This window comes from Lepisosteus platostomus, chromosome 5 (assembly GCF_059453375.1).
Source record: "Lepisosteus platostomus isolate fLepPlt1 chromosome 5, fLepPlt1.hap1, whole genome shotgun sequence".
Lineage (NCBI taxonomy): Eukaryota > Metazoa > Chordata > Actinopteri > Semionotiformes > Lepisosteidae > Lepisosteus > Lepisosteus platostomus.
The window spans coordinates 56895649-56920672 of NC_142615.1; the positions used below are offsets into that span (position 1 = coordinate 56895649).

General features: G+C 42.2%; 1 protein-coding gene and 4 non-coding genes across 7 annotated transcripts; 3 read left to right on the forward strand and 2 right to left on the reverse strand.

The window, feature by feature from the left end:
• Positions 1-6304: 6304 nt before the first annotated feature.
• On the forward strand, positions 6305-10608 carry LOC148669946 (uncharacterized). Of its 3 annotated transcripts, XM_088632610.1 has the most exons (7): positions 6305-6643; positions 7294-7479; positions 7583-7812; positions 8138-8368; positions 8548-8875; positions 9063-10041; positions 10222-10608. In XM_088632610.1, the coding sequence occupies exon 6, from the start codon at positions 9112-9114 to the stop codon at positions 9760-9762; it is 651 nt and encodes a 216-aa protein (XP_088488736.1). In that variant the 5' UTR covers positions 6305-6643; positions 7294-7479; positions 7583-7812; positions 8138-8368; positions 8548-8875; positions 9063-9111; the 3' UTR covers positions 9763-10041; positions 10222-10608. The 3 variants fall into 3 exon arrangements, with proteins under 3 accessions (XP_088488736.1, XP_088488735.1, XP_088488737.1); XM_088632609.1 differs by lacking the exon at positions 6305-6643 and having other exon boundaries at positions 6947-7479; XM_088632611.1 differs by lacking the exons at positions 6305-6643; positions 8138-8368 and having other exon boundaries at positions 6947-7479.
• Positions 10609-13474: 2866 nt separating this feature from the next.
• Positions 13475-13568, reverse strand: trnai-uau (transfer RNA isoleucine (anticodon UAU)). The gene is made up of 2 exons: positions 13531-13568; positions 13475-13510 (listed from the first exon to the last, which is right to left on the reverse strand). It is a non-coding gene; the product is annotated as a tRNA-Ile (tRNA).
• Positions 13569-17624: 4056 nt separating this feature from the next.
• On the reverse strand, positions 17625-17697 carry trnak-uuu (transfer RNA lysine (anticodon UUU)). Its single transcript has one exon. It is a non-coding gene; the product is annotated as a tRNA-Lys (tRNA).
• A 1532-nt stretch (positions 17698-19229) lies between these two features.
• trnaa-cgc (transfer RNA alanine (anticodon CGC)) lies at positions 19230-19301 on the forward strand. Its single transcript has one exon. It is a non-coding gene; the product is annotated as a tRNA-Ala (tRNA).
• Positions 19302-20618: 1317 nt separating this feature from the next.
• trnak-uuu (transfer RNA lysine (anticodon UUU)) lies at positions 20619-20691 on the forward strand. Its single transcript has one exon. It is a non-coding gene; the product is annotated as a tRNA-Lys (tRNA).
• Positions 20692-25024: the final 4333 nt, after the last annotated feature.

A 25024-nucleotide genomic window follows, 5' to 3' on the forward strand; every position in this document is an offset into this window, starting at 1 on the left:
GGAAGAAATCAGATAAAAATTAATGTCACAGCTCTCTGACGATTTAGATAAGTTATGTAACTTTAAATAATTATTAAGTTAATCAATTACGTTCAATACAAAAGCTAAATAAAATTTGCATGCAAGTGTCAGGCAGTGTCCAGTGACTGGTGTCCTGAATACAGTCCTGTATGTCTTCCTGTCTGCATCAGGCAGTGTCCAGTGACTGGTGTCCAGCTGTGAGTCACAAAGAGGTTGTTGTATCTCCAGACAGCAGTCCTCAAGGTGGTAAAAAGGTCACTCAGTTAGCACAGGAATACAGAGACAAGCTATACGAACTGCCCGTCCTGTGGCTGTGAGCAGAGATCTGAAAAGCCCAGCAGTGACTGTCCCCTCTGTACAGAGCCTTGGACAGCAGCTCTTCCAGTAGAGTCCCTCAGACCCTGACTCTGTCCCTGTGCAGCTCCAGTCCACACAGATGTTCCAGCCCCTCCAGCTGTGGCCCCAGTGTCTCTCTGTGTGGAGCTGACTGTGAGACTGAGACTATCTAAAAATACAGTGGAGCTGATACACCCCCAGGCTGAACAGAGTGAGGACACAGCTCACCTCCTCCTCCTTATTATTATTAAAGGTATTAGTAGTTATGCTGTATTAAAAAAAAATCTCCTGTTCAATATAGCAGAGCTCCTGTGTTACAACTTCACCGTAATAACTGCAGCATTAGGAGCAGCAGAGCAGGAGTCAGTTTCAAATTTGAAAAAGCAACAATATGATGAATCAAAAATAAACAGTCCTTCTTAATACAGCCCATCAGCAGTGATATAAGGCAGAGCTTTACTGGAGCCTCAGGTCAGACTCTGCAGTGAGTCTGAACTTTGCGCTCTTCCAAGAAGCCAGGCTCTACTGTGAGGCTGTGGGTGTGAGTGTGATGATGTACAGAGACAGGAGAGCCCACTGTTAAGAGATCTAGTGCTGTATAGGGAGACACAAAAGGAGTCATGTGTTCACAGCTCCAGTGCTGAACAGGGTGGCAGGTCCTCTCCCTACACAGCTCTCTCTCTGTGGCTAAGGATCTGCGCCTGTGACTGGAAGGTTGCCGGTTCAAATCCCGCGGCCGGCAGAGGAATCCTACTCCGTTGTCCCCTGAGCAAGGCCCTTAACCCTAACTGCTCCAGGGGCGCCGTACAATGGTAGACCCTGCGCTCGGACCCCAAGCTTCTCTCCCTGTCTGTGTGTCTGTGTCTCCATGGAGAAAAGCTGGGGTATGCGAAAAGACTAATTCCTAATGCAAGAAATTGTATAGGGCTAATAAAGAAACATAATCAAACATAATAATCATAGTGTCTCTCAGGGCTGAACAGGAGGGTCTGTTCCTGTCAAAAAGGAAGGTGACTCTCAGAGCTCCAGTGTCAGTATAAGGAGAAGCTCTCAGACCTGACTGCTGCCAGATCCTCTGAGCCTGAGTGGCCATGAGCACTGAGCTCCTCAGCAGCTGAGGAAAGCCTCCTGTCTCCTGTGGTCACAGTGTGGTTGAACACCTGCACTGTCTTCCTGCTCCTTCTCTTCTCTCTCCACCTTCCTGTCTCTCTTGCTGTGTGTGCTCTTATCTCTCCATCTCTCTCTCCTCTTCTCTCACTCTGACAATCTGTGCAGAGTATCTGAAGGGGATGTAACATCACTTGGCAAAGGAAAAAAAATTATCAGAAGCAGAATAAAAAAAAACTCTTCTCAGTCAGCTTCACAGCTCAGACTCACACACAGAGCTCTGGGTCCCTCAGTACATTACCCAAACTCCTCTTTCCAGAAGAAACAGAAGCTCATCTCCATCCTTCTCTTTATTCTGAACACACAGAACCAGAGGATATTCAGACAATCAGTGCTGCTACATGAATAATATCAGACAGAACAGCCTGGACTCAGGTCACATATACCCCTTTTCTCCTTCCTCACAGCCTCTTAGAGACAGGGCAGAGCTCCTGGTTCTCCTCTCTGTGAACTGGGCTCAGGGGTCACTGATCTGGCAGCTGTGGGCTCTGTTCCAGGTCAGAAGCAAGAAGCTTCTATTAACCCTTTCCTGGACCTCCAGCCCTTCAGTATTACTGCCCTGACTGATTGTCTTTACTGTAAGTCAGCCTCCAAACATATTTTAGAAACGTTTTGACAAATAATTGAACAGCAGTCTGATTATGTAATTATTGTAAATATTTTGTACTTATTATTACTTAATTAATTCAACCTCCAAACATCTGTCAGAAATGTTCTGACTCACAATTGAGCAATATGCAATTATTATTACTTATGTAATGAACATCAGTATTGATACTCTGATCAGTGTATTATGATTCTCAGCAGCAGCAGACCAATGGTCGTGTCTACAATAGTGACCAGTTGACCAGTCTGTACCTCTGAGCAGTGGGACTCAGATCACACAGAAGACCTGTCTGTGTGTGATTCCACACCAGCCCTGGGATACAGCGTCTCCCACACGTCTCTCACGGAGAGTCTTATAAATATACAGTTGAACAGAGTCTGATAACAGTTATATAGATAATTAAATCATCAAATAGGTTGAGTAACTGAGTGCTTGAGTGGAAATAAAACCAGGAGATGCACTTCTACCTCCGGGATCAGGAGTCTAATCCTCCTTGCTTCTATTCTGTGGATATTCGTGTAAAACGCTTAAAAGCGCTTATTACAGGGACTTGTGCTCTTTCTCATCTGCTCTACGGGAGTACGCTATACAACGCATTAGTCTGTAAAGTAAACTATTTTTTTTGTTTAATGAATTTCATTCCTGTCTGTCGCTGTCGTTCTCCAACTTTTATGAATCGCTTCTCTTCACAGCCCGGTTTTTTTTTTTTGGAGATGTTATATCTGTAAGAAAAGCCCCCCGGGCTCCGGACTGGAGTCTCCTCCAGCGGAGACGCGCTCTGCTCTGTCAGGAAGAGCGCTGTGACGTCACAGACACCAGCCAGAGCGCCGGGATCAGAGAGCGAGACCGCTGGAGGCGCGCAGAGCGCACGGAGAGTTATTGATCACTTATCTATCGACAACCAATTAATTCAGCTGAATAATCGATTAACTTCACCGATTGGTGAGTACTGGTTCTTTTCTTGACCCTGTTTTAAAAATCTAGAAAACAGTCAATACAGCCTGTATCGATCAATTAGGAATTGTATCCTAGAGCTAGAAAAGTATATTCCAAGTTGATAAATTTGTGTAGGCAACAGTTTAAATGTATTTTTCCACTGTTTACAAATCATAAGTATGGTAACCACGGCAACACGTGCCACATCACTGTGTCCGGCTAGGTCTCGACTTTGTCACAAAGAGTTGCGTGACGTCACGGACAGCAACTAGTACTAATGCTAGTGTATTCATGTTAATATTAGTGTGAGTACAACTTGTAGTTTTAATATTAATGCCAGTGTTCATGTGAGTATTAATGATGATAGCGCTACTGATTTTTTAATGCTAGTATTTATGTTAATATTAGTGATAATTATAGAGTTACTGTTAGAGTATTTACACTAGTCGTCATGTAAGTTTTAGTGATAGCATTACTGTTATTAATAGTATTAGCAGTGTAGTAGTAGTTTGTGTCAGTTTTAGTGGTGATGACGATAGTGTAAGTCTTAGTGATAGTGTTACTGTTGTAATGTTAGTGGCATTTGTATTAGTGTTAGTTATAGTGTATTATTATTAGTGTATTAACAGTGTTAGTGTGTGGGTGTGTGTCTGTGAGTATTTGGGTGTGTCTGTAAGTATTTGTAGTGACTATGTGTGTGTCTGTGAGTGTGTGTGGTACCTGTGAATGTGTATAGTGTCTCTGTGTTAATTTGTGTGGGTGTGTGTCTGTCAGTGTGTGATAATGTTTGTGAGTTTGTGGGTGTAGAGTCCAGACCAATGTCCACAGAGCTGTGAGTGCTCTGTTTTTATCACTATTACAAATAATGACAGCAGAAGTAGCAAGTATTAGTATCAGAATTAGTTTTAGAATTTGTAGTCATGGTCGAAGTAATAGCAGCAGTAACAACAACAGTGATAGTTGGATTATCCAAGCAGTTAATTCAGAAACTACAGTATTACACATTTATACCCTATTTTCTAGGCATGTTTTGTAAAGTGCTATGATGGTCTGGATTAAATGGCACATTATAAGAAAAAAATGATTGATTGATTGACTGTGAGAGTGAAGTCTGGTCGAACTCGTTTGTCTAACAGAACTGTCTTGTCCACAGATGTCAACAGAGGTGAACAGAGAAGATGTCCAGACCCACCAGAGACTGGAGACAGGTTCAAGAGTCAGGCCCCAGACCCAGAGAGCTGTGAGTCCACGGCTGTTCTAGTTCATATTGTGCTTCTTCCTCTTCCTCCTCCTCCTAAAATTAAAACCAATTGCAGTAGCAGGGCTCTGCCATCCTCTCTTGGGGAAGAGAAGACTCTACATGACAGTATGTGCGTCTGTGTGTGTGTTTGTGTGTGGGAGTGTGTGTCTGTGTGGTGTGTGTGCTTGTGAGTCTGGTCCAGCCATTGTCTGTAACAGAAGTGTGTCTGACAGTTCAGGAAGGAGGTAACAGGAGACTCAACTGACACAGGATGTGGACCCCAAAAACAGTGAGTCTGCATTATTATTATTATTATTATTATTATTATTATTATTATTATTATTATTATTATTATTAGGATTGAGAGGGTGTGAGAGACAGGGGGTTTCAAACTCCATTCCTAGAGGGTCCGTCTCCTAGTTTTCTGTCCAGATCTCGGTTACAAAGTTTATCCATTTTTTTAATTAAACGAAAAATTATTCTAATTCCATTTTACAGGCCTAAAATATTTAACTGTGCCTTGAACGTTTTGAGTCTTCAACAGTGAGAGACATTAAAATATATTATTGAACACATTATTTCCACATCTTACTAAGAAAATAATTAGCTTAATTGTTTAATTGGCTAGCCCCAGTTCAAAAGAAAACCTGGAGATGCACTTAGCTCTCCAGTGACTGGAATGGGGCTTGAGACTCCTGGTCTAGGAGAACTGGTCCATCAACAGGCCTCAGCAGGGATGCTGGGGATCATGAAGCTGGATAGCTGAGGGCTGGACACTGCTTCTGATTCGAGGACGACAGACCACTGTGATTTATGGTCATCTTGGCCCATGATGATGATGATGAAGGTGTGTTTGTGTGCCTGGCTGGTAACTCTGTTTCTACTCCCCAGCCGATGGGAGAGACTTGCTTAAGGCGAGAGAGGAATAGCCAAGCAGTGAGATGGGCTTCACACTGATGCCTGGGGCAGATCCCAAAGAAACGTGAGTATTGGCTTCAACGACATGGTTAGGTAGCTTGTTCCATGCCCCAACCACCCTCTTAGTACAGTAGTGCCACCTGTCCTGACTATAGGGTCTCATCCAGCTGTCTCCTGAGATAAACCAGGGAATCAGCTTCAACAACATGACTAGACTGCTTGCTCCACACCCCCACGCCGTTCTATGTAAAGAAATGCCTCCTGCTTCTCAGTTTTAAATACTGTTTTACTACTGTGTTTAATACTGTTTGACTAAGAATAAGCCTGTTCCAAGACGCATAAACTTGGTCTACTGCTGCTGTTGAGACTAAAGTAGTAAACTTACTGAAAGATCTCGACAGAGACGGACGTGACCCTGAAAGGCCAGAGAGGGGCGACCGATACAGGGGCTGTGAGCAAAGACTCTTCCAGAGTAAGACAACCAGTGTGTTCTGCTCAGGATGATGATGGTGATGCAGATGATAGTGAAGATAATTAAGGTGGTCTTGATGATGATGGTCTTGATGAAAAAGCTGTTGATGATGATGGTGGACATGATGATGTTCATGATGAAGAAGGATATGGTGATGAAGATGGTGTAGTTGATCATGATCATGATCGTGATTAAGATCATGGAGATTGTGATGGTGGAGGTGGTGATGAAGGTGACACAGTCATGCCTGTGTGTGGATGTGTGTGAAAGGGGAGGTGGGGTTGGGTCAGGTCTGCTGCTGTCATCTGATGGGACAGTATCTTTCCTCCTACAGATCATTAAGGAGACGATTGCAGGCTGTCGGAGGAAGAGGAAGCAGACTCCCCCTGTGTCTTGTCTCAGGATGCTGAGAGCTGTGAGTCTGTGAGCCTGATGTGGCTGTGACATCTGTCAAAAGTTTGCTCACAGCAGGGGACTGTGATTGCTGGGAGACCAGAGGCAGGGCCTTGTCCTCCTATAGAAGACCCTCTCAGTTTTCTGTCTGTGCATTCATGCCGTCTCTGTGCCCCTGTCCCCTCAGGCCAGCCAACAAATCACCAGGCAGGAGACCAAGACCCAGCCATGGGACAGCTCGAAGTGCCCGGAGAGGGACAGAGGGACAGGCCATTGACCTCCTCCTTGGACATACCAATACTCCCTCATGTGTACCCTCTAGAGCACCCCCTCACCTACCTGCTGGCACGCCCACTCACCCCAGCCCGGCCCCGGCTGCCCTGTGGTGTCTCAGGGAGGACCTGGGGGTTGAACTGGAGGGGCTGCTCTAGATGGAGGGGAGCCGGGTGAAGACCTGGGCTCAGAACACGATGTCGTCCATCCAGCTTGACTACCTGGAGCTGTATGATGAGGTCCTGGCCGAGTTTGGATTGGAGGCTGCTTAGTGGGATTGGTGAGTCCCTGAAACCCCTCCCCCTTGTCCAGCTCGCACTGCAGTACGCAGGGGCTGGGACGACTCTCCTGTCCCCCTCAACTTTCCAAGATACCTGCGTCACCCCACTCAACCTGGTCCCCAGGAAATCTTCCAGATCCAAGGGGAGAGAGACAGGAGCTGGGCTGGGACTCCAGCTTGCTGTTATATCAAGTGGGTGGGTGAAAGACACTCTGCTTACAGATCAACACTAGGGGCCATCATCGATTAGGTGGCGAGACTCTTGGTCATCGATGGCAACAGCGGGGCTCTATTAATAGTGGGGAGACTTCCCCATTCTCTATTGGCTCTATAAACAGTGGGGTGACCCACCTCCCCCCCTCTTTTGGCTTTAGAGACACCACAGTTCCACCCCTAGGTTGCATCTCCTGTCTGGCGCTGTGGAGGTATGATGATGATTCACTGTCCTTGTTCTCCCTTTCTGGTACAGGAGTTGGTACTGAGTTAGTGGAGTTTCATGGAGGAGATGATAAGAAATTTGGCCCAATCCCAAAATTAAAACAGTGAAGACAACAGGCAACACAAAGGGAGCTCTGATAATGGAGGTTTGGTTTGACGGCAGCAGACCTGGTCAGGACATCTTGCCTGATTCTCCCTCCCCTTATTCCCAGGATTTTCCCTTCCAGAGCGCAGGAATCATGAAGCAGGATGACTACAAGGAGACACTGAAGTCCTACTTCGAAAACACAAAGGTCAGGTGTGGCTTCTCCGAGGTGGACAAGTGCTTCAACCAGGTTGCAGCCAACGTCGATGTCGACCTCATCCTGCAGAAGTACCTGGGAGAGGCTGTGGCCGAGGTCTGTGAATAGCAGGTTTATTTTTTCTCTTTGTAGTAGTCTTAAGATCGTCTGACCTGTTGTGGTCAGAGCAGGAACAGGAAGGTCTTCTGTGTGTCTTCAGTCTCCACAGCCCAGGAGACGCACGATCCAGGTGGGCGAGGCTGTTGAAGAAAACAAGCTGTCATCCCTCCCTCTCCTGGATCTTTGCGCCCCTGGGCCCTCCCTCTTCGATCACCTGTGGCCCCGCTGAGCTCAGAGAAACCCCTGGTGACTGCGCCATGCTGCCCCCATCAGCTCCCGGAGAAGCTCCCTCCTCTAAGGAGCGTCAGAGCTCCTGAGCTTCTGAGACAGGTGAGAAGCGAACAGAACCTCTGTCCTTGTGTGGAGTCACCTGTACAGACTTTTATAGGACACACTGTATAGACTCACCTGTACAGGCTCTTATTAGGACTCACTATATAAACAGACCTGTACAGACTCAAAACAGAGTCAAACACACTGTATAGACTCGCCCCCGTACAAACACTTAAAAAAACTGTACAGACACACTTGTCCAGGATCTTATTGGACAAACTGTGCACTCACCTGGTGAAACTCAGTACATATGGACCTAGAGTGGATACAGAATTAGAAGTGAAGGGTGTCTCCGTTACCGAGGTCTGCTGTGTGTCTTCAGCCTCCACAGCCCAGGAGGCACATTATCCAGGAGGACGAGGCTTTCAAAGAGAACCAGCTGTCCACCCCTTCCTTTCCTGGACCTCGGAGCCCCTGGGCCCTCCCTCTCCACTCACCTGTGACCCCGCTGAGCTCATTAAACTCCCTGCCAACTGCTCCATGCTACCCCCATCAACCCCCAGAAGAGTCCTCTCCTTCGAGGAACATCAGAGCTCCTAAGATTCAGAAACAGGTGAGATGAACAGAACCTCTGTCCTTGTTTAGAGTCAACTGTACAGATTCTTATTGGACACACTGTACAGACTCACCTGTACAGGATCTTATTACAGTCACAATGCATATACTAAGGGCATATTAAGAATAAGAAGTCAAGAACTGACCCCAGCAGCAAAGACCTGTGTCTGTCTTCAGTGTCCAGGTGCAAACAGGCGTGCTTTCCAAGTGGACCCTGAGAAAGATGAAGAGGGCAACATGTCCACCTCTTCCAATCCTGACACTGACCCACCCCAGGTCACTGCCCCACTGTCCAGCCAGCTGCCTGTCCCCAGACCCCTCCCTCATCTTCCTCCCATCACCTCTCAGGAGAAGACTGAGGTGAAGAAGACTAAGAAAAAGAGGAAGAAGAGGCAGAGGAAGTAGGAGAGTCAGGAAGGTCCGAGTCCTGAAAACAAGCCTCCAGAGTTGCTGAAAGTTGCTGAGACATTTAGAGGACCCTGTAGCTCCTGAGACTCTAGGAGGGGTGAGGAGTGAACCTTTACTGTAGAGTCCAGTCAGTGTGTCTGTTTTAACCTCTCTCTCTCAGTGCAGCGTTAATGTACTGGAGTGTCCAGTCAGTGTGTCTGTATGAACCCCTCTCTCTCAGTGCAGTGTTAATGTACTGGATTGTCCAGTTAGTGTGTCTGTATTAACTCCATCTCTCTATGCAGGTCAGCTCCTGCCATTCCTTCATCAGGATGCTGTGCTGTTCCAGGGTCAATGAGGATGAGAGCTACAGAGCTGAAGAGAAGGAAGGAGCTGCAAGGGGGCAAGAGGACAGCGGCACCAGTGGAGAAAGTCAGGAGTGTCCAGGTCAGGAGGCACCGGTCCCTGAACACCCAGGGGCAGGATGAGAAGAGGAGGCAGAAGCAGGAAGGGTGGTTGATGGAACGGAGACAGGAGGTGCAGGAGGAGAAAAAGAGGAGGAAGCTGGAGGAGGAGAGGATGAACGTGGAGGAGAAGAGGAGGAAGGTGTTTGAGAAACAGGAGAGGAGATGGGAGAAGGAGGGGGAGGACAGGAGGAAGGTGCTGGAGAAGGAGAGGAGGAGACGGGAGAAGGAGGAGGAGAGGAGGAAGGTGTCTGAGAAACAGGAGAGTAGATGGGAGAAGGAGGAGGAGCAGAGGAGGAAGACTGAGGAGAAGCAGGAGAGGAGACGCACCAAGGCAGCAGATGTGATGAGGAGGACCGTGGACAAGGAGGAGAGGAGACGCGCCCGGGAGGCAGAGGAGAACAGAAGGGAGCAGCAGAAGCAGGAGGTGAGATGGGAGAAGAAGGAGCAGAAGAGATGGAAGGCCTACGCTCGGGGGCTGGAGAAACGCCTGCAGCAGGAAGAGGAGAGGAGGCAGAATGAGAAGGAGGAATGGAGGTGAGCTCAGGAGGAGGAGAGAAGGAAGCAGCTGAAGGAGGAGAATAAGAAACAAGCAAAGGAGGAAAAGAAGACAAGGAGATTTTGGGAAGAGGAGGACAGGAAACAAGCAAAGGGGGAGAAGGAGAGGAGGTGAAAAGGAGTTTGTGAAAAGGAGGTAAAGAAAGAGATGAAGAAGGAGGAGGAAAGGAGGAGAGTTTTGGAAAAGCAACAATTGAAGGAGAAGATGGAGAGGAGGAGAGTTTTGAAAAAAAAGTGTGCCCCAGAGTCCAGATGCTGTCAGGTGAGTTATTATGAATAAGATGCAGGAGTACACCCTGTACAAACCTGGACTAACCTTTGTCATTAGAGATTAGTTTCAACCTAATTTCACACCAGCAAATAAACACTGACTGGGAGAGAAGAGGTATCTGACAGGCCAATCTGTGTCAGAGCCATTACTGACCTGCTCGTCTGTTCACAGGGAGACTCCTCTCTTATGAGACACCCTCTGGATACAGAGATGCAGGGGACAGTGAGGGAGACCCCACTTCAGGTAAAGGAGACTACAGACAGGGGACTCAGTGTGGGTGAGGTAGTTCAGGGATGGGATCCACACTGTGACCTGAGTCCACTTCACTCCACTGTTTCCACACTGATACTGTGACCTGAGTCCACTTCACTCCACTGTTTCCACACTGACACTGTGACCTGAGTCCACTTCACTCCACTGTTTCCAAATTCTCCTCAATGTCTGTATCTGCACCTTGTGTTTTACAAAAGGGAGGCTTGAACATCTTTCTTCTTTCTACAATTTGATGTTTCAGAAATAAGAAATTAAACCATTCCTTGATGTAAATTCTGAATGTAACACTTTTGATGGGAACAATTTTTTATACATTTTATTAAAGGTTTTTTTGCAACAAACTTTTTAGAACCATTTTTATGTGCTTATAATTTCTAATGTGTGATATTAAAACTATCAAATAAAAATGAAGGAGCTCTTCATATTTCAACTCACAATGAAAATATCAACCCCAGCGGAAAGGGAAACTTAAATGTTTGTTATCAATATGTATACATTGGACCACACAAAGGAGAAAAGCCACTGTGGACAAATCCAGACACAACATGAGACATCCTGACTGTTATTTACATTTCCCTACAAATCAAGAGAAATTAAAGGTCCTTGTCCTGCAAGAAGGGACGGCTCGTTGAAATATACAGCATCTCTATCTCACCTAAAACTGCAGAAATGTTATAGCTACAGATTGTTACAGGCGTTTGGGTTCAAATGACAGGTAAGACGAAAGTTCAAACAATACACACTTTGACAGGTGTGACAAAATGACATTAGAAAACTTATGATCATGAAATTCACTTCCTAAAATGATATCACAATGTTTTTGGACTGTGGGAGGAAACTGCAGCACCTGGCGGAAACTCCAAACAAACATGTGGAGAACATACAGACTCCACTCAGATAGAACAACACGTCAGGAAATAAACACAGAGCTCCAGCACTGCGTGGCAGCATTGTTAACCACAGTGTCACCTGTAAAATAAGTATACTTCCAAAACAGCAGCATATAGTGTAAAACAATATTTTATAAACTTTCAGTCTGGATCTTTAAAAATTCATATAATTTTTTGTCAGCTGAAAATGTTAGGCTGCCTGCTTTTAGGGGGGAAAATAATTTTTCAAATTTACATGTAGATATTAAAATAACATATTTTCACATATAAATACAATTATAATAAAATATACAAAAAAGCCTTATTTTCTTTAATGATATGAGTTTTACAATACTGATACAGTATTGTACAAAATGGTATGATTTGAAGAATCGCCAGAGCACAATGTATCAATTTGGGTGACACTAACAGAAGAGGGACACATCATGCAAATTCACAAGGTTTATTTTCAACAACAAAAATGTGCTTGAAAATAATTTGACAAGGAGGAAAACTTTCATGTATGGATACCAGTATTTCCCAAGTAGGTTTAAATGCAGCAGGGAACAGTATAACAGAAGGTCAGTGTCACTTGATATTGCATCACAGAGGCTGATCTCTTCTTCATCATATCCACCACTTCCAGAAAGCCAGTACACATAATTGTGAGGGTTTAAATTCAGAGGGAAAAATAATTCTCTAAATTAAATTTTATGCTGCACGTGTATGTGGTCAGGAAGATCAGTTGGATCGATTGTCGTTCTAATAACTCCACGGTTGTGGGTTTGATCCCTTACAGGCCAGGAGATCTCCTTATCTTTTGCCAAAACCATTTGACCTTTCAGTCCATGGTGAAATATATTGTGTTGAAAAGATGCCACAAACTGTAGACAAATGCTAGTGCTGCAAGTGAAGAGGAAAGCATTCAAAGATTAATGAGTTTCTTATGTGGAGCGAAGATAAAGTGTCACCATTTGCATATGTGAGGCTTCCAAATCGGCTCTCTGTAAAGACGCTCAAATCCAGCCTGTTAAGTAAAAAATATTTTAGCTGGGGATCCTCAAATCAGGCGTGTAGAAAAGAGCACTGTTAAACACCATCAGGAGTGCAGAACATGTGATAAAAGTGTTCTTTAAACAAAAAGTGAAAATAGTGAATTTGTCTTTCACTTAGACGTTCATCGAAAGCTCAGTAAACGATAAAGCGGGTTTACTGAGCGAGAGACTTGTGTTCTGAATTCTCATCAGATTAACCGGTAATACAGCTACTAATAAAGGTTTACATTAATCTTAATTATTAATAAATTACACTACGTGAGTGGTGAATACTGTATGTTCGTTACTTTGTGACCATATTATTTCCACTACATTCAGAACAGTTCAAAAGTGATCAACTGTTCCACTACTGAGCTACTTAAACCCTGTGAAGAGGTGGTTTAAGTTAGTCTCCTACATCAGTAAGATCTAATGGGCAGCAGATGTTATTTTAGGTTTGTTGCAATTGAGAACAGGTTTAGTACAGAGCTGCTGACAAATTTCAGCAGCCAGGTTCGTAGCAATGACCCATTGTAGGGTCATTGCCAATCAGCCACAAGAAAAAAAAAACATCATTTGTGCCTTTATTAAAAAAAAGGAAAAACAGAGTAGTAGTTCATGTGGTAATTTCAGGTACAATGTAAGAACTTAAGTTAACTAGTCCCACAGTAATGTGTGGGGTCCTATCAATAGAAAAAAAAAATACTTGTAACCCAAAAACACAACAACCACAATGCGAGAAGCCTTCCGGGAACCTCGGTAAATCACTGTAGTAGTCTAACGACTACAGAAAGTAAAATAAAAAAATACTTAAGGGAAAACAAAAAGAACATTAAAAACAAATCAGGGAAACAACAAAAACACAGAATCTAATGTGAGAGCTTTTTCAAGTCTTTGGTACCCCATACTTTGGCTTCCTTAGTCCCAGTAGACCTCTCCTCTATCTATCTGTGTACAGATCAGCTGGGGGTCCACAGCTGATGGGAATTTAAGTAGTGACGTGCGTCAGCTGCGAAGGAAAAAGTATAGGTTTATTCCATGCTGAAAAGAGAAGGAAACACAACATGGAACCTTCTTCAGGTGTGACGTGGAATAAACCTTTATCTGTTCCTTTGATGTTAATTTAGACCGGATCTCCAGCAAATACCTAACAAGCTACAATCCCGTTAGATAAGCTGTTAAGGACGACCTATAAGTAGCAGTATCGAAAGTGGACAGTTGCTTTCAGTAGCTAAAGACAGACTACACTGCTCCAGGTGAGGCTCGAACTCACAACCTCGGCATGACTCCGCTATGCACTGCTGTATAAGTACCGCGCGCTGACCGATTGCGCCACTGGAGCCGCGTAGACTACTTTCCCTTCACACACTGACATTGCACAAACACAGGGTGAAAACGATTTCGGCATGTTTTCCGTCTCTCCGTGGGAAAAAGGGACAGTAAAAGAGCGAGGAAACTACAAGGGAAGAAAATGAAAAAATAGTGCTCACTGCAAAAGAGGGAGGAGAGAGATGGTCAGACACGTAAATCAGCCCGGCGGATTTACACAACAAATTTGTCATTTGTAGTGACATTTATGAGTCTTCATGTGTCTGAAACTGTCCAGTTTGTATTTTCGTTTCAAAAATCTAGTAAACTTGAATAAAACAAGAAGGCACACACTGCACATTTGCGGAACATCACGTCCGATGTTTACAGTGACATCAGAGATTGAAAGCGAAGTCGTTTTTTATTAAAAGTTCAAGGAAACCTGAATATGTTTGCTAGACGTATTTCAGAATCACAGTGAAATGTAGTACGATTGCTGCACAGATCTGCAGTCTGCAATTAGAATACGGTTTGTGCGTTGTATAAAATATGCCATTCAAAACTTTTCTAAAACTGCAGAGATACATTTCGGAATGCGTCTTCCTGTAAAAATTAAATATCTATTTTATTTGACGGGCGCTATAAGCAGAGTCTGAAGCCAGCTCCACAGAAGAACTATATTTAGTGGGCCAAAAAAGTGAGTATTTCACTAAGTGAACAATTACTGTACATCATAATCATATTTGTTTTACTTCTCCTGCCATTGCAATTTGTGCACAAAGATTTTTTTTATTGATTTTCAAAATGTATTAGCCTTGATGGGAAGGGAAATTAAACTGTGGGCGCCGTGGCCAAGTGGTAAGGCGTCGGTCACATAAACCGAAAAGCGTGGGTTCAAGCCCCGTCCGTGCCTGGTTTGCTTGGTAACGGGCATCCTCCACTGCTTGTCAGGATGGCTGAGTGGTCTTAGGTGCCAGCCTCAAGAATGCAATCGTGTGTAGTGACAGTTGTTATTCACAACCCGGATTTCTATGGAAGCCTGTTTCTGCCAGGGAGTAAAAAAAAAACCGCTATGGTATCTCAGAATTCCGACTTTATATCTCACATTTGCGACTTCGAAATAGTCCATATTTCAATGTCTGTCCTTTTGTTATTGTAACGGATTCGGGTTCTAGGGCTTGTGCCCTCGCCGCTCTCACCCTAGTTCGTGCCTCACTGCATTGGCTCGAACCCAGGTCTTGCCAGCTGAGCTAAAGAAGACCTTTTTTAAGTAAAAAAGGACATACAATGAGATACCATAGCGCGTTTTTTTTACTCCCTGGCGGAAACGGGCTTCCATAGATTTCCCTTCATGTTCATTAAGATGTGTAATTTGTATGTTGCTTATATAAGAACAGTTTCTTCAAAAGTTCTGTCAATTAACAGTGGAGAGCTACCCGATGTACGTTTTCATGAAAACTCTCTTTAAGGCGATTACAAGTATCTTGAGCAAATCTGCGTCATATTTAAAAAAAAAAGTTTAGCTCAAGATGCAACAGGATTATAAATGAATTCTCCCGCCCTACATTCCAAAATATGGAATCTTATTTTTCTTGAAGTTTCTGATGTTGGTCGTTATTGGAAATTGCCCGGTGATATCGACTCAGGTAGTCAGTTGTTACGTGCTGTAATTCGATACATGCAAAGCATTTGTATTCCCTCAAATTATTAATAAGGTCAATAATGTTCTAAACAGTACATGACACTTTTTCTCTAGATGATGTTCACGATGGAACAGTGAGAAAGGCGTGCCTAGATATGCTTGAACCAGAACCTTACTATCGTTTTAGTCCCGACCTGACTGCACTGACCAATGGTACCACAGAGACTCCAACGGGTCGGTTTTACCCAGTTTTTGGGTAAAAAATAATCTGCACTTTTAAGCAAGCATTTTATTTCAAATTGTGAAATTTTTGTGTAAGTTTTTCTTGAAAAATGTTGTTTCAGAAAGAAACTGAGTTGACGATAATAGCCCTGTCAGTAGAATATCGAACTTTTCATCTCAGCTAGTTCTTCTGTGGAACAGGCTTCAGAACTCTACGTACAACGCCTTTGATATCATTTTATTTTTACAGCAGCCGCATCTGGAAAGTTTTTTTTTTACTTTTTATTTGAACAACAAAATAGATTCAATATAAACAAGAGCACTTATAACATCAGTAGAATCGTCAGGAGTACATAAAATAATATAATTATACTTTCTGAAAACGATTAAACTAGGTAAATGAAGATAAGGTCCGCGCAGCTTTAATGTTCTTATATTTCAAAAGAGTCTGTAATTAACCCTTTTCGTCTTTTTTGAACTATTCAAACTTAGGACTCGTACCAGACCATTTCACTCTACGTACAGTATATCTCATTTCGTAACGAAAATGTATTTCCTGTCTTAGAAATGCTCTGGGCGGTATGTCTTACACTTACCTAAAGTATTCTAATCGTGGAATGCAGATCTGTGATATTGCCGAATTCGAGGGATCCAGCAATCGTACTGGATTTGACTGGGATTCTGAAATGTCTCTTACAAAGGTATTTGTGTTTGCTTGAACTTTTAATAAAAAAGTGATCTGAGACTTCCTAGCTTCCAGTCTATAATCTCACTGTAACTAAACTAGGATGTGATGTTTCGCAGGTGTGCAGTGTGCCTTTACGCTTGGCATGTTCAAGACTATTCGTTGCGTGAGCTCCTCACTGCGTGTCCTGTACTGTACTGTGATTTCGTTGAGATTATCTACGAGGAGTACAGCGACTAGAACGCCTTGAACTTTTTTTCGGTATATAAAAGAAAACGCTAAAGCACATACAAAGTAACTAACATTTCCTATATGTAGGTTTTCTGACTATGTCTCTACTTTCCTTAAATTCATTATTGACAGGCGATTTCTTTCCGATATTTGTTCTGGCGCGGTTATTGATCCCATACTAAAGATTACTTTTATAAAGAACATATCACCTGCAAACTGGTATCGGGAAAGTTTTATAATATTACTTTTTATTTAAAAAAAGTAAATTTATCATAACCTATATGATTTCTTACCAGCGTGGAGCTCGAATTCACAACCCCGAGATTAAGTGTTTGGTACTAGCTGCGCCACAGAAAATTGAAATATCTTATTTATATTAAATACTGCGGCTCCTGTCCTTTTCTTCGCACAAAGTACGGTCCACTATACCATCGCGGTGAGCTGGGACAGACTATCCTTAATTTTATTCAAACTCACAGTGCCTTTAATCTGAAGGATTCATATACCGTGCTCATGAGAAAGTCACAAACCTGTCATCTACACACTGTTCCCAGATACAGTACTTATAATGAACTATATATTTTATTTCTTTCTACTCGTTGATAAGAAAAAAGTGAAATTATGTAATTAGGGATATGTCTTTTTTTTCATGGGGAAAACTAGCCCGAGCAAATGTAAAGTTTAGAGTAGCGCTCAATAAAAATGATCAGAACCCAAAAGCGCTTCTTATGCGGATCAGTATATTCCGATACCACTGCTTCTGCAGAAGAAATAAGAAAAGCCGAACTCAAAGCACTGCGGTGCCATTACGGGTACTCTGTCTGCTGCTGCTTTAAGATCTACTCACACCGTGCTGCCATTAAGGATACCTAGTTAAAAAAAACTTATCGTCACCTTTTTGAACGTGATTATTAGACACCCGTTAAATCTCCACCGAGGTTTCTTGAGAGATCGTTCAGCGAGCGAGTAATAAAAAAACTACTTTGCTTCCAACCTCTGCTGTCACTGTAAACTCGGACGTGATGTTCTGCAGATGTGCAGTGTGCCTTTCCTCTTGTCGTATTCAAGAGTACTCACTGTGTGAGCTCCTCACTGCGTGTTCTGTACTCTACTGTGATTTAATTTAGATGATTACGTGGAGTAGACTGACAAGATCTACTTGAACATTTTCGGTTTGTGAAATGAAACACTAAATACACTACTGTAAATACAAGTAATGGACATTTAAAATAACCACAGTACAGCTAGAAGAGTGAAAGATAAAAGACTACTTAGAATGACATTCACAATAGACTTAAGAACGGCACAGCCGCCCGAACAGGGACTTGAACCCTGGGCCCTCAGATTAAAAGTCTGATGCTCTACCGACTGAGCTATCCGGGCTCTGAAAAAAAACCGACACTGTCGGGATCCTGGCAAGTCACGTGTCTCTTGTGCCGAAGAGCAGTCATACCTGACCCGTCTGGAATGACCACTGACAGACTTTATCATGAAGCGAAGGCACCACGCCCAGTAGAATGAGTGAGAAATACAGCATGACATGGGTAGTTAAGCGGCTCCTACAATCCATCTTTCCTCACATTACTGATTTTTTTCAATAGCATTTTGACCTTTTTTCACATTCAGATTTTTTTCACATTTAATAAAATCTTTTAATCAACAACATTAAAAAGAAAACAAATGGAACATTTTTTTGGAACAATTATTAAAAAAAAACTTTCAATGCCTTGGTTGTATACGTGTGCACACCCTTTATAAAGGGAGTTGCAACAGTGCTGAAATTTAAAGAGCATTTCTGTAGAGAAAACAGCCTTGATGTTAAGCTTAGGGAGCCTGTCTTTTAGAAATTCTATTTCTTAACACCTTGCACAGCCTCCCGACAGACTAACGAATATTTTTTGTAGAAATTGGCTCACACACCGGAAGACACTAACGTTTATTTACATTAGAGTATGTAAAACTCAGGCTTTAACAGATGTTCATGATGTTTCACACGGGGTGTTACCTGTTGTAGTGTTTCAAAAGATGTGTTAGCGGACCACAAATTATCTTGAAAAGATTTGGGTTTGTACTGGCGGATTCAAACCCGACTCAATTATTTGGAAGGCGCTTGTACCACCAACGCACTTCCGAGAAGCACCTGCAAATTATCACAATCCTCTCTCTCACCAACAAAGTTATAGAGACACAGACGTCCAATGAAAACTAATTTTATTCACTCAAGGCTCCACTCTTTTGTTGTGATGTCATTTTAATTGATATTAGCTTCGATAAGGTGTCGTTTTTGCCTCTTAAAGTCTGCTCCTTTCTTCCTGGTATAGAAATAACATGTTCCATCTTTGTTTAAAAACACCACTAAAAGTAAATTATTCAGCTCTAACGCCTGTGTGCATTGACAAGACATCTCAAAAGGACTTATCAAATAAGAAAACGATCCTGCCTGTTACCATTCCTGTGGTTGGGGCGTTGTTTCACCCTTTTATGTTCTTCTACAATATTTGCAGACAGGGCTTTATCACTCGAGTTGTACAGAACAAGTGTGCATCGGCCCATGAAAATAATCAGTAGTGCTGTTTTTCTAAGCATAGTTTAATCAAGAGCACTTAAAAGATGCAAAAAGCTTTCAAATAAAACAGAATTGAAAGACAGTCGAGTAAAGAGGTAGAAAAAAGCACTCCCGCGTCTGGGAATTAACCACCGTCGCACGTGTGACTGGATACAAAAATAATAGATTAATTTGTGCCCAGTCTCTTGAAGCTTCAATGCGATTATTTTTCCTTCCTTATTTCTTCATTCCCATGCATTTACTCTGTAGTAGAGGAAACGCGAAAGTGGGAAACTGCAGGCATTCCTCGTGAGTGGTGGATTGTGATCAGTGAGCATCTGGACAAGTCTGTTCCCTTGCGCTTTCCATCAGGGATGTAGCTCAGTGGTAGAGCGCATGCTTCGCATGTATGAGGTCCCGGGTTCAATCCCTGGCATCTCCAGGTGCTTTATATTACAGTACTCACATCGCAATCTTCTGTTGAGTGAGAACTCTTTGCTTGTGTTCAGAGAGAGCCAGGTTTACACAATTAAATGCAGGCACGCTCGACGTGCTGCAGAGTTGCGCTGCTGTTTTAAATGTACCTCATTTAGTTCTGTTAAATCCTAAATTATTTGAACTAATAATTTAGTTCAAATTCAGGAAATCCTGAGATTGCTTCACACTTGTCATGGCTGTTGCAGAAAACACCTGTTGAATCTCGCCCAGGATTTCATGAGAGATCATTCAGCGAGTGAATCCTCCTTCTAAACTCCGCACTAAACTGAAAGCTTCACGAACTCCTCACTGCGTGTCCTGTACTGTTACAAGTGCTTTCGTGTAGATGTGAAACACTGCCATAAACACACTTTGAACTTTTTCCGTTTGTTAAGGAAAATGCAAAAGAGCATGACAAGTATTGAACATATAAAATATCCATGGCACAACTCGAGAAAGTACTGAAGGATTACACATCGACTTTTGATGATTACAAGAGATTCAAGAAACACAATCGTCCGCAGCTGGGTTTGGATCCTGAACTCTAGAGTTAAAAGAACATAAGCGACGGATATGACCTATAAACTCTCTGAATTGTCTTATAGTTTATGAAATAAAACAATTTCTTAATAAATTCTAACTGTTGATAGACGATTTATTGAATTTTAACAAAATCACAATTACAAACTTTTTCGGTTAAACTGTTATTCACATACTCTAACGTAAATAAACGTTAGTGTCTTCCGGTGTGTGAGCCAATTTCTCCAACAAATATTTGTTAGTCTGTCGGGAGGCTGTGCAAGGTGTCAAGAAATAGAATTTCGAAAAGACAGGCTCCCTAAGCTTAACATCAAGGCTGTTTTCTCTACAGAAATGCTCTTTAAATTTCAGCACTGTTGCAACTCCCTTTATAAAGGGTGTGCACACGTATACAACCAAGGCATTGAAAGTTTTTTTTTAATAATTGTTCCAAAAAATGTTCCATTTGTTTTCTTTTTAATGTTGTTGATTAAAAGATTTTATTAAATGAGAAAAAAATCTGAATGTGAAAAAAGGTCCAAATGCTATTGAAAAAAATCAGTAATGTGAGGAAAGATGGATTGTGGGAGCCCCTTAACTACCCATGTCATGCTGTATTTCTCACTCATTCTACTGGTAGTGGTGCCGTCGCTTCATGATAAAGTCTGTCAGTGGTCATTCCAGACGGGTCAGGTATGACTGCTCTTCGGAACAAGAGACACGTGACTTGCGAGGATCCCGACAGTGTCGAATTTCTTTCAGAGCCCGGATAGCTCAGTCGGTAGAGCATCAGACTTTTAATCTGAGGGCCCAGGGTTCAAGTCCCTGTTCGGGCGGTTGTGCTGTTCTTAAGTCTATTGTGAATGTCATTCTAAGTAGTCTTTAATCTTTCACTGTTCTAGCTGTACTGTGGTTATTTTAAATGTCCATTACTTGTATTTACAGTAGTGTATTTAGTGTTTCATTTCACAAACCGAAAGTGTTCAAGTAGATCTTGTCACTCTACTCCACGTAATCATCTAAATTAAATCACAGTAGAGTACAGAACACGCAGTGAGGAGCTCACACAGTGAGTACTCTTGAATACGACAAGAGGAAAGGCACACTGCAACTCTGCAGAACATCACGTCCGAGTTTACAGTGACAGCAGAGGTTGGAAGCGACGTAGTTTTTTAATACTCGCTCGCTGAAGATCTCTCAAGAAACCTCGGTTGAGATTTAACGGGTGTCTAATAATCACGTTCAAAAAGGTGACGATAAGTTTTTTTTTTAACTAGGTAGCCTTAATGGCAACACGGTGTGAGTAGATCTTAAAGCAGCTGCAGGGTACCCGTAATGGCAACACAGTGCTTTGAGTTCGGCTTTTCTTATTTCTTTTGCAGAACCAGTGGAATCGGAATATACTGATCCGCATAAGAAGCGCTTTCGGTTTCTGATCATTTTTATTGAGCGCTGCTCTAAGTACCACAGGCAAGATGACACACTACGATGTCAGTGTTGAGTAGTGTGCTTCTTCACGAACCAGGAAGGAGTAGAAACCTAAAGTTTTCTGATTCGTAATCAGACACGTTATCCATTGTGCCATTGGCGTTTGTATTGCATTCAAAGCCGTTACTATTCATGTGTTTTGTACGTGTGTCTAGTTACAACGTCTTTCATTATGGCTGGTTTAAAATAATGTATCTTTAAAACAGAAAGGGTTTATGAGTCTCCCTGAAATTCACACACGAAGAATAAAAGATATCGCGTTTAAAAAGAATACAGAGATGCCGGCGATAGAAAACGGAGCGTCTTAAGTGCGCGCTGTCACTGAACTAAATTCCTGATCGGTAAGTTTGTCGGCGGCTTTTTAATTGTGTTAGAAAGAGCAAACACCACAGTGTACATTTTAAAGGTCTAAGCAAAACAATCAGACATGAGGATTATTCAGAACAGGAGCCTCTACTTCTTTGTATACTGAGCTTTCGGGTGAACGTCAAAGTGAAAGACAAATTCGCAATTTTCACTTTTTGATTAAGGAACAAGAAAACACCATCCTTCAAACTGGATTCAGACCAGGGAAATAAGAAATACTCGCTGTTTTTTTCTACAGTCTTAAGAGCTAGCAACTGAGCTATCGAGAGGTCGGAAAATAAACGTTTTGTCACACGCGTAGCCCAATGTAGTGTAGTGTTCCTCTTTATTTAAATCCCAGTTCGACATCAAAATACTCACTCCCATAGTCTCGTTTAGTAGAAGAAATAGACCAGGCTTCTACTCTATACACGTCCAGAGTTCTTATAAAACATTTGAAGGATGTCATTGCAGGCGGAAATTGACTCTTTTTCTAGTGGGATCAGGATCACATAAAACCTTTCGTTTGGATTGAGAAGAGGATCATGGTGACACTCAAAACATACTAACCTTTGCTTCTTTCGAGGACGAATGGATTATTGAGCTGCGAACATCGGTTCAAATCAAATCTTTCCATCTTACGGATTTTGGTTTTCTTTTTATCGAAATTGTATTAAAATTCGAGATTCTTTCACAGTTGTATAATACTTTCCCCTGCATCCTCAGATAAAAATTCTAAATACCACAAAGTTACAATATACGGAATAGCATTTATTTTTACATGTTTTTTAAAATTTGCATTTATTTAGAGCTACATTTAGTGCTAGGTAAAGATAACATTGCTAATATTGATGGGATATAAATGTACGATGAATTTATGAGCTAAAAGTTGTACGCAGGTGCCTTTTGCGTACTTTAATCAAAGACAATAAATAACTTTCACTCAGACGTTGATCAGAAGCTCAATAAACGATGAAGCAGAGGCTCCTGTTCCGAATTCCTCCTCACGTCTGATGGTCGTGTTCTGATCAAGATCAATCTAAATTGGTACAAGGGATTTTAACAAATCTGGTCTTTCTGGTCTTTCAGGGACTGCTCTGTCTGCTTTGTAATTCAAAAATAGATACAAATGTCAAGTTTTTTGTAGATAAAGTGTTGTCTGTTTTCAAAAGTTAGGTACTTAATTGACTTTATGATTTGGTTTTGATTTTGAATCGTTATATTATTAAGTTTGTGCTTTCTCTGTTTTATCGTATTGTGAACTTATTTTTTAAACAAATGCTTACAAAGGCAAACAGGGCACACAGTACAAGCTACTGTGCACTTTTGGGAGTATACCAGGTTCGATATAAAATCGCAAAAATGTAAAAGGAGAAAATACCCCCAGACTGCGTGTAAAGTCCTCCTTGAGGTATGCTTTCAAAATAGCTGCACCAGGCACTTGGACACAGATAAACACAGGGATTTAAAATTCAGGAATATGAATGGTCAATTGCTTACAGTTGGGTTTTTTACGTTTCGTATTTAGCTATTTGTGTATAAATCTTTTAACAATTCATTAAAATGCTAACAATATGTAAAATAAAAACAACAGCACCGTTAAATGCAGGGGAGACGGGTAGTTTTTTTTTACAGATTCCAATCTCTAATGCTGTGTTTGAGAGCTGTGTGTGAGAGCTTACTGTACATAACTTTCCTTTTCTCACATTTTCTGACAACTATTCCAAAGGGGCACCTGTCACGGATGTCCAAAGGGACTAACCATGGGGAGTAGGAGAGCGGAAAAAGACCCATATGCGTAGAGGCGAGACGGGAAAAAGGCCCGGGCTCATTAGTGCAAAGAGTTCAGGAATGCCGTATAGAAACCTGTGCCCTCAGGGAGCGGACGTGGGGCGCCCTGGTGCTAGGCGGGTCTCAGGACATCCGAACGTCAATGCTGAGCGAGAACAGAGTGCAAGACCCGGAAATATATAGCCCAAGGGAAAGAGAGGGACAGGAAGGACAGCAGGCTGGAAACTAGGGACAGGACAGAGAAGGAGCGCCCTCTGGCTGCACCCTTCCCCCCCCCCTTCATGTCAGGCATCCTGTCAAGATGTGAGTCGCTCTTGAATCAGAGCGGGGTGACACGGGCTTCTGTTCTGATATGGTTGTACGAGAAGCAGGAGGAATCGCTTCACTCGTATGGAGCATGAGCTGAATCAGGAGTGAGACATTTCGTGTGCTTGTGCATATGTCAACGCCTGACCTACATCGTAAAACTAAAACTAAATTAAAAACTAACATTAAGTTGTCAGAGACATTCATTTATATACAAACAAGAGACAGACTAAGTAATAATTCTTCATTAACTTGTCCTACACTGATCAGACTATTTGAAATGGTCTGATTCAGCCTGTGCAGTTCGTGCTAATTAGAACAACGCCAGTACTGAACCCTCATCACCGAACTGACTACTTAGCACAAGTTCAGCTGCTCGCCAGCTTTGTTACGCACAGTTTTGCATTGCTATTGAGCTCAGAGCAGGAGCTGATCTTCAGACAGTACCGTGTTAAGTAGTTTGCAGCTTTGTGCAAAACAGTTCGACAGTTCATTGCAATTTACCCAACGTGTTTTCTATAGCTTTCAGCTGCAGTTAATTTACATAAAGAAAATCTACTACTGGTTTAAAAGCAACATGAGTCAGACAGGAGTCAAACCTACAATCTTCTGATCCAAAGTCAGATGCATTATACATTACACCACTGGCCCTAACCTTATGGTGCTCAACAGCACCATAGTGACCTCAGTGCCACTACTAGTAATGCATCACCCCCATCCAAAATTTCTAAGTAAAAAAAAAACTTTTTCTATACTTGTCTGTTTAAAAATATGATATCTTTAAAAAAGACAAAGGGTTTGTGTGTCACGGAAAAGTTTTGATTCATTTCGAATGCAAAGTAAAACCATTTTCTTCCAAGAAATCATAAATTTGTCTCATCCTCCATACTATAATCCTCTCTTGTAGTAGTAAAGCATTTTGAATTCAATCGAACAATATATTAAAGGAACAAGTAATAGGTTTATTTCATGCTGAAAAGAGAAGAGAGAAAACACAATGTTTCAGCTATGAAAACTTCTTCAGGTTTGTTTTCTCTCTTCTCTTTTCAGCATGGATTAAACCTACAATATTTCTTGTTTCTTTGCAGATATGCATGCTGAAGTAGCTATCCACCTGAATATATTAAACGTTTCATCTATACGATTAACATAATGTTCTCCTGAATAACTACTCAAAAGAAGCCACAGCTCAGGTGTTAGAGAGATTTGAAATCAGATCGATGGATTTAGAGTCCAGAA

Excerpts from the sequence above, each read along its gene's own strand:
- LOC148669946 (XM_088632610.1), top strand. The coding sequence starts at position 9,112 with ATGAGGATGAGAGCTACAGAGCTGAAGAGAAGGAAGGAGCTGCAAGGG.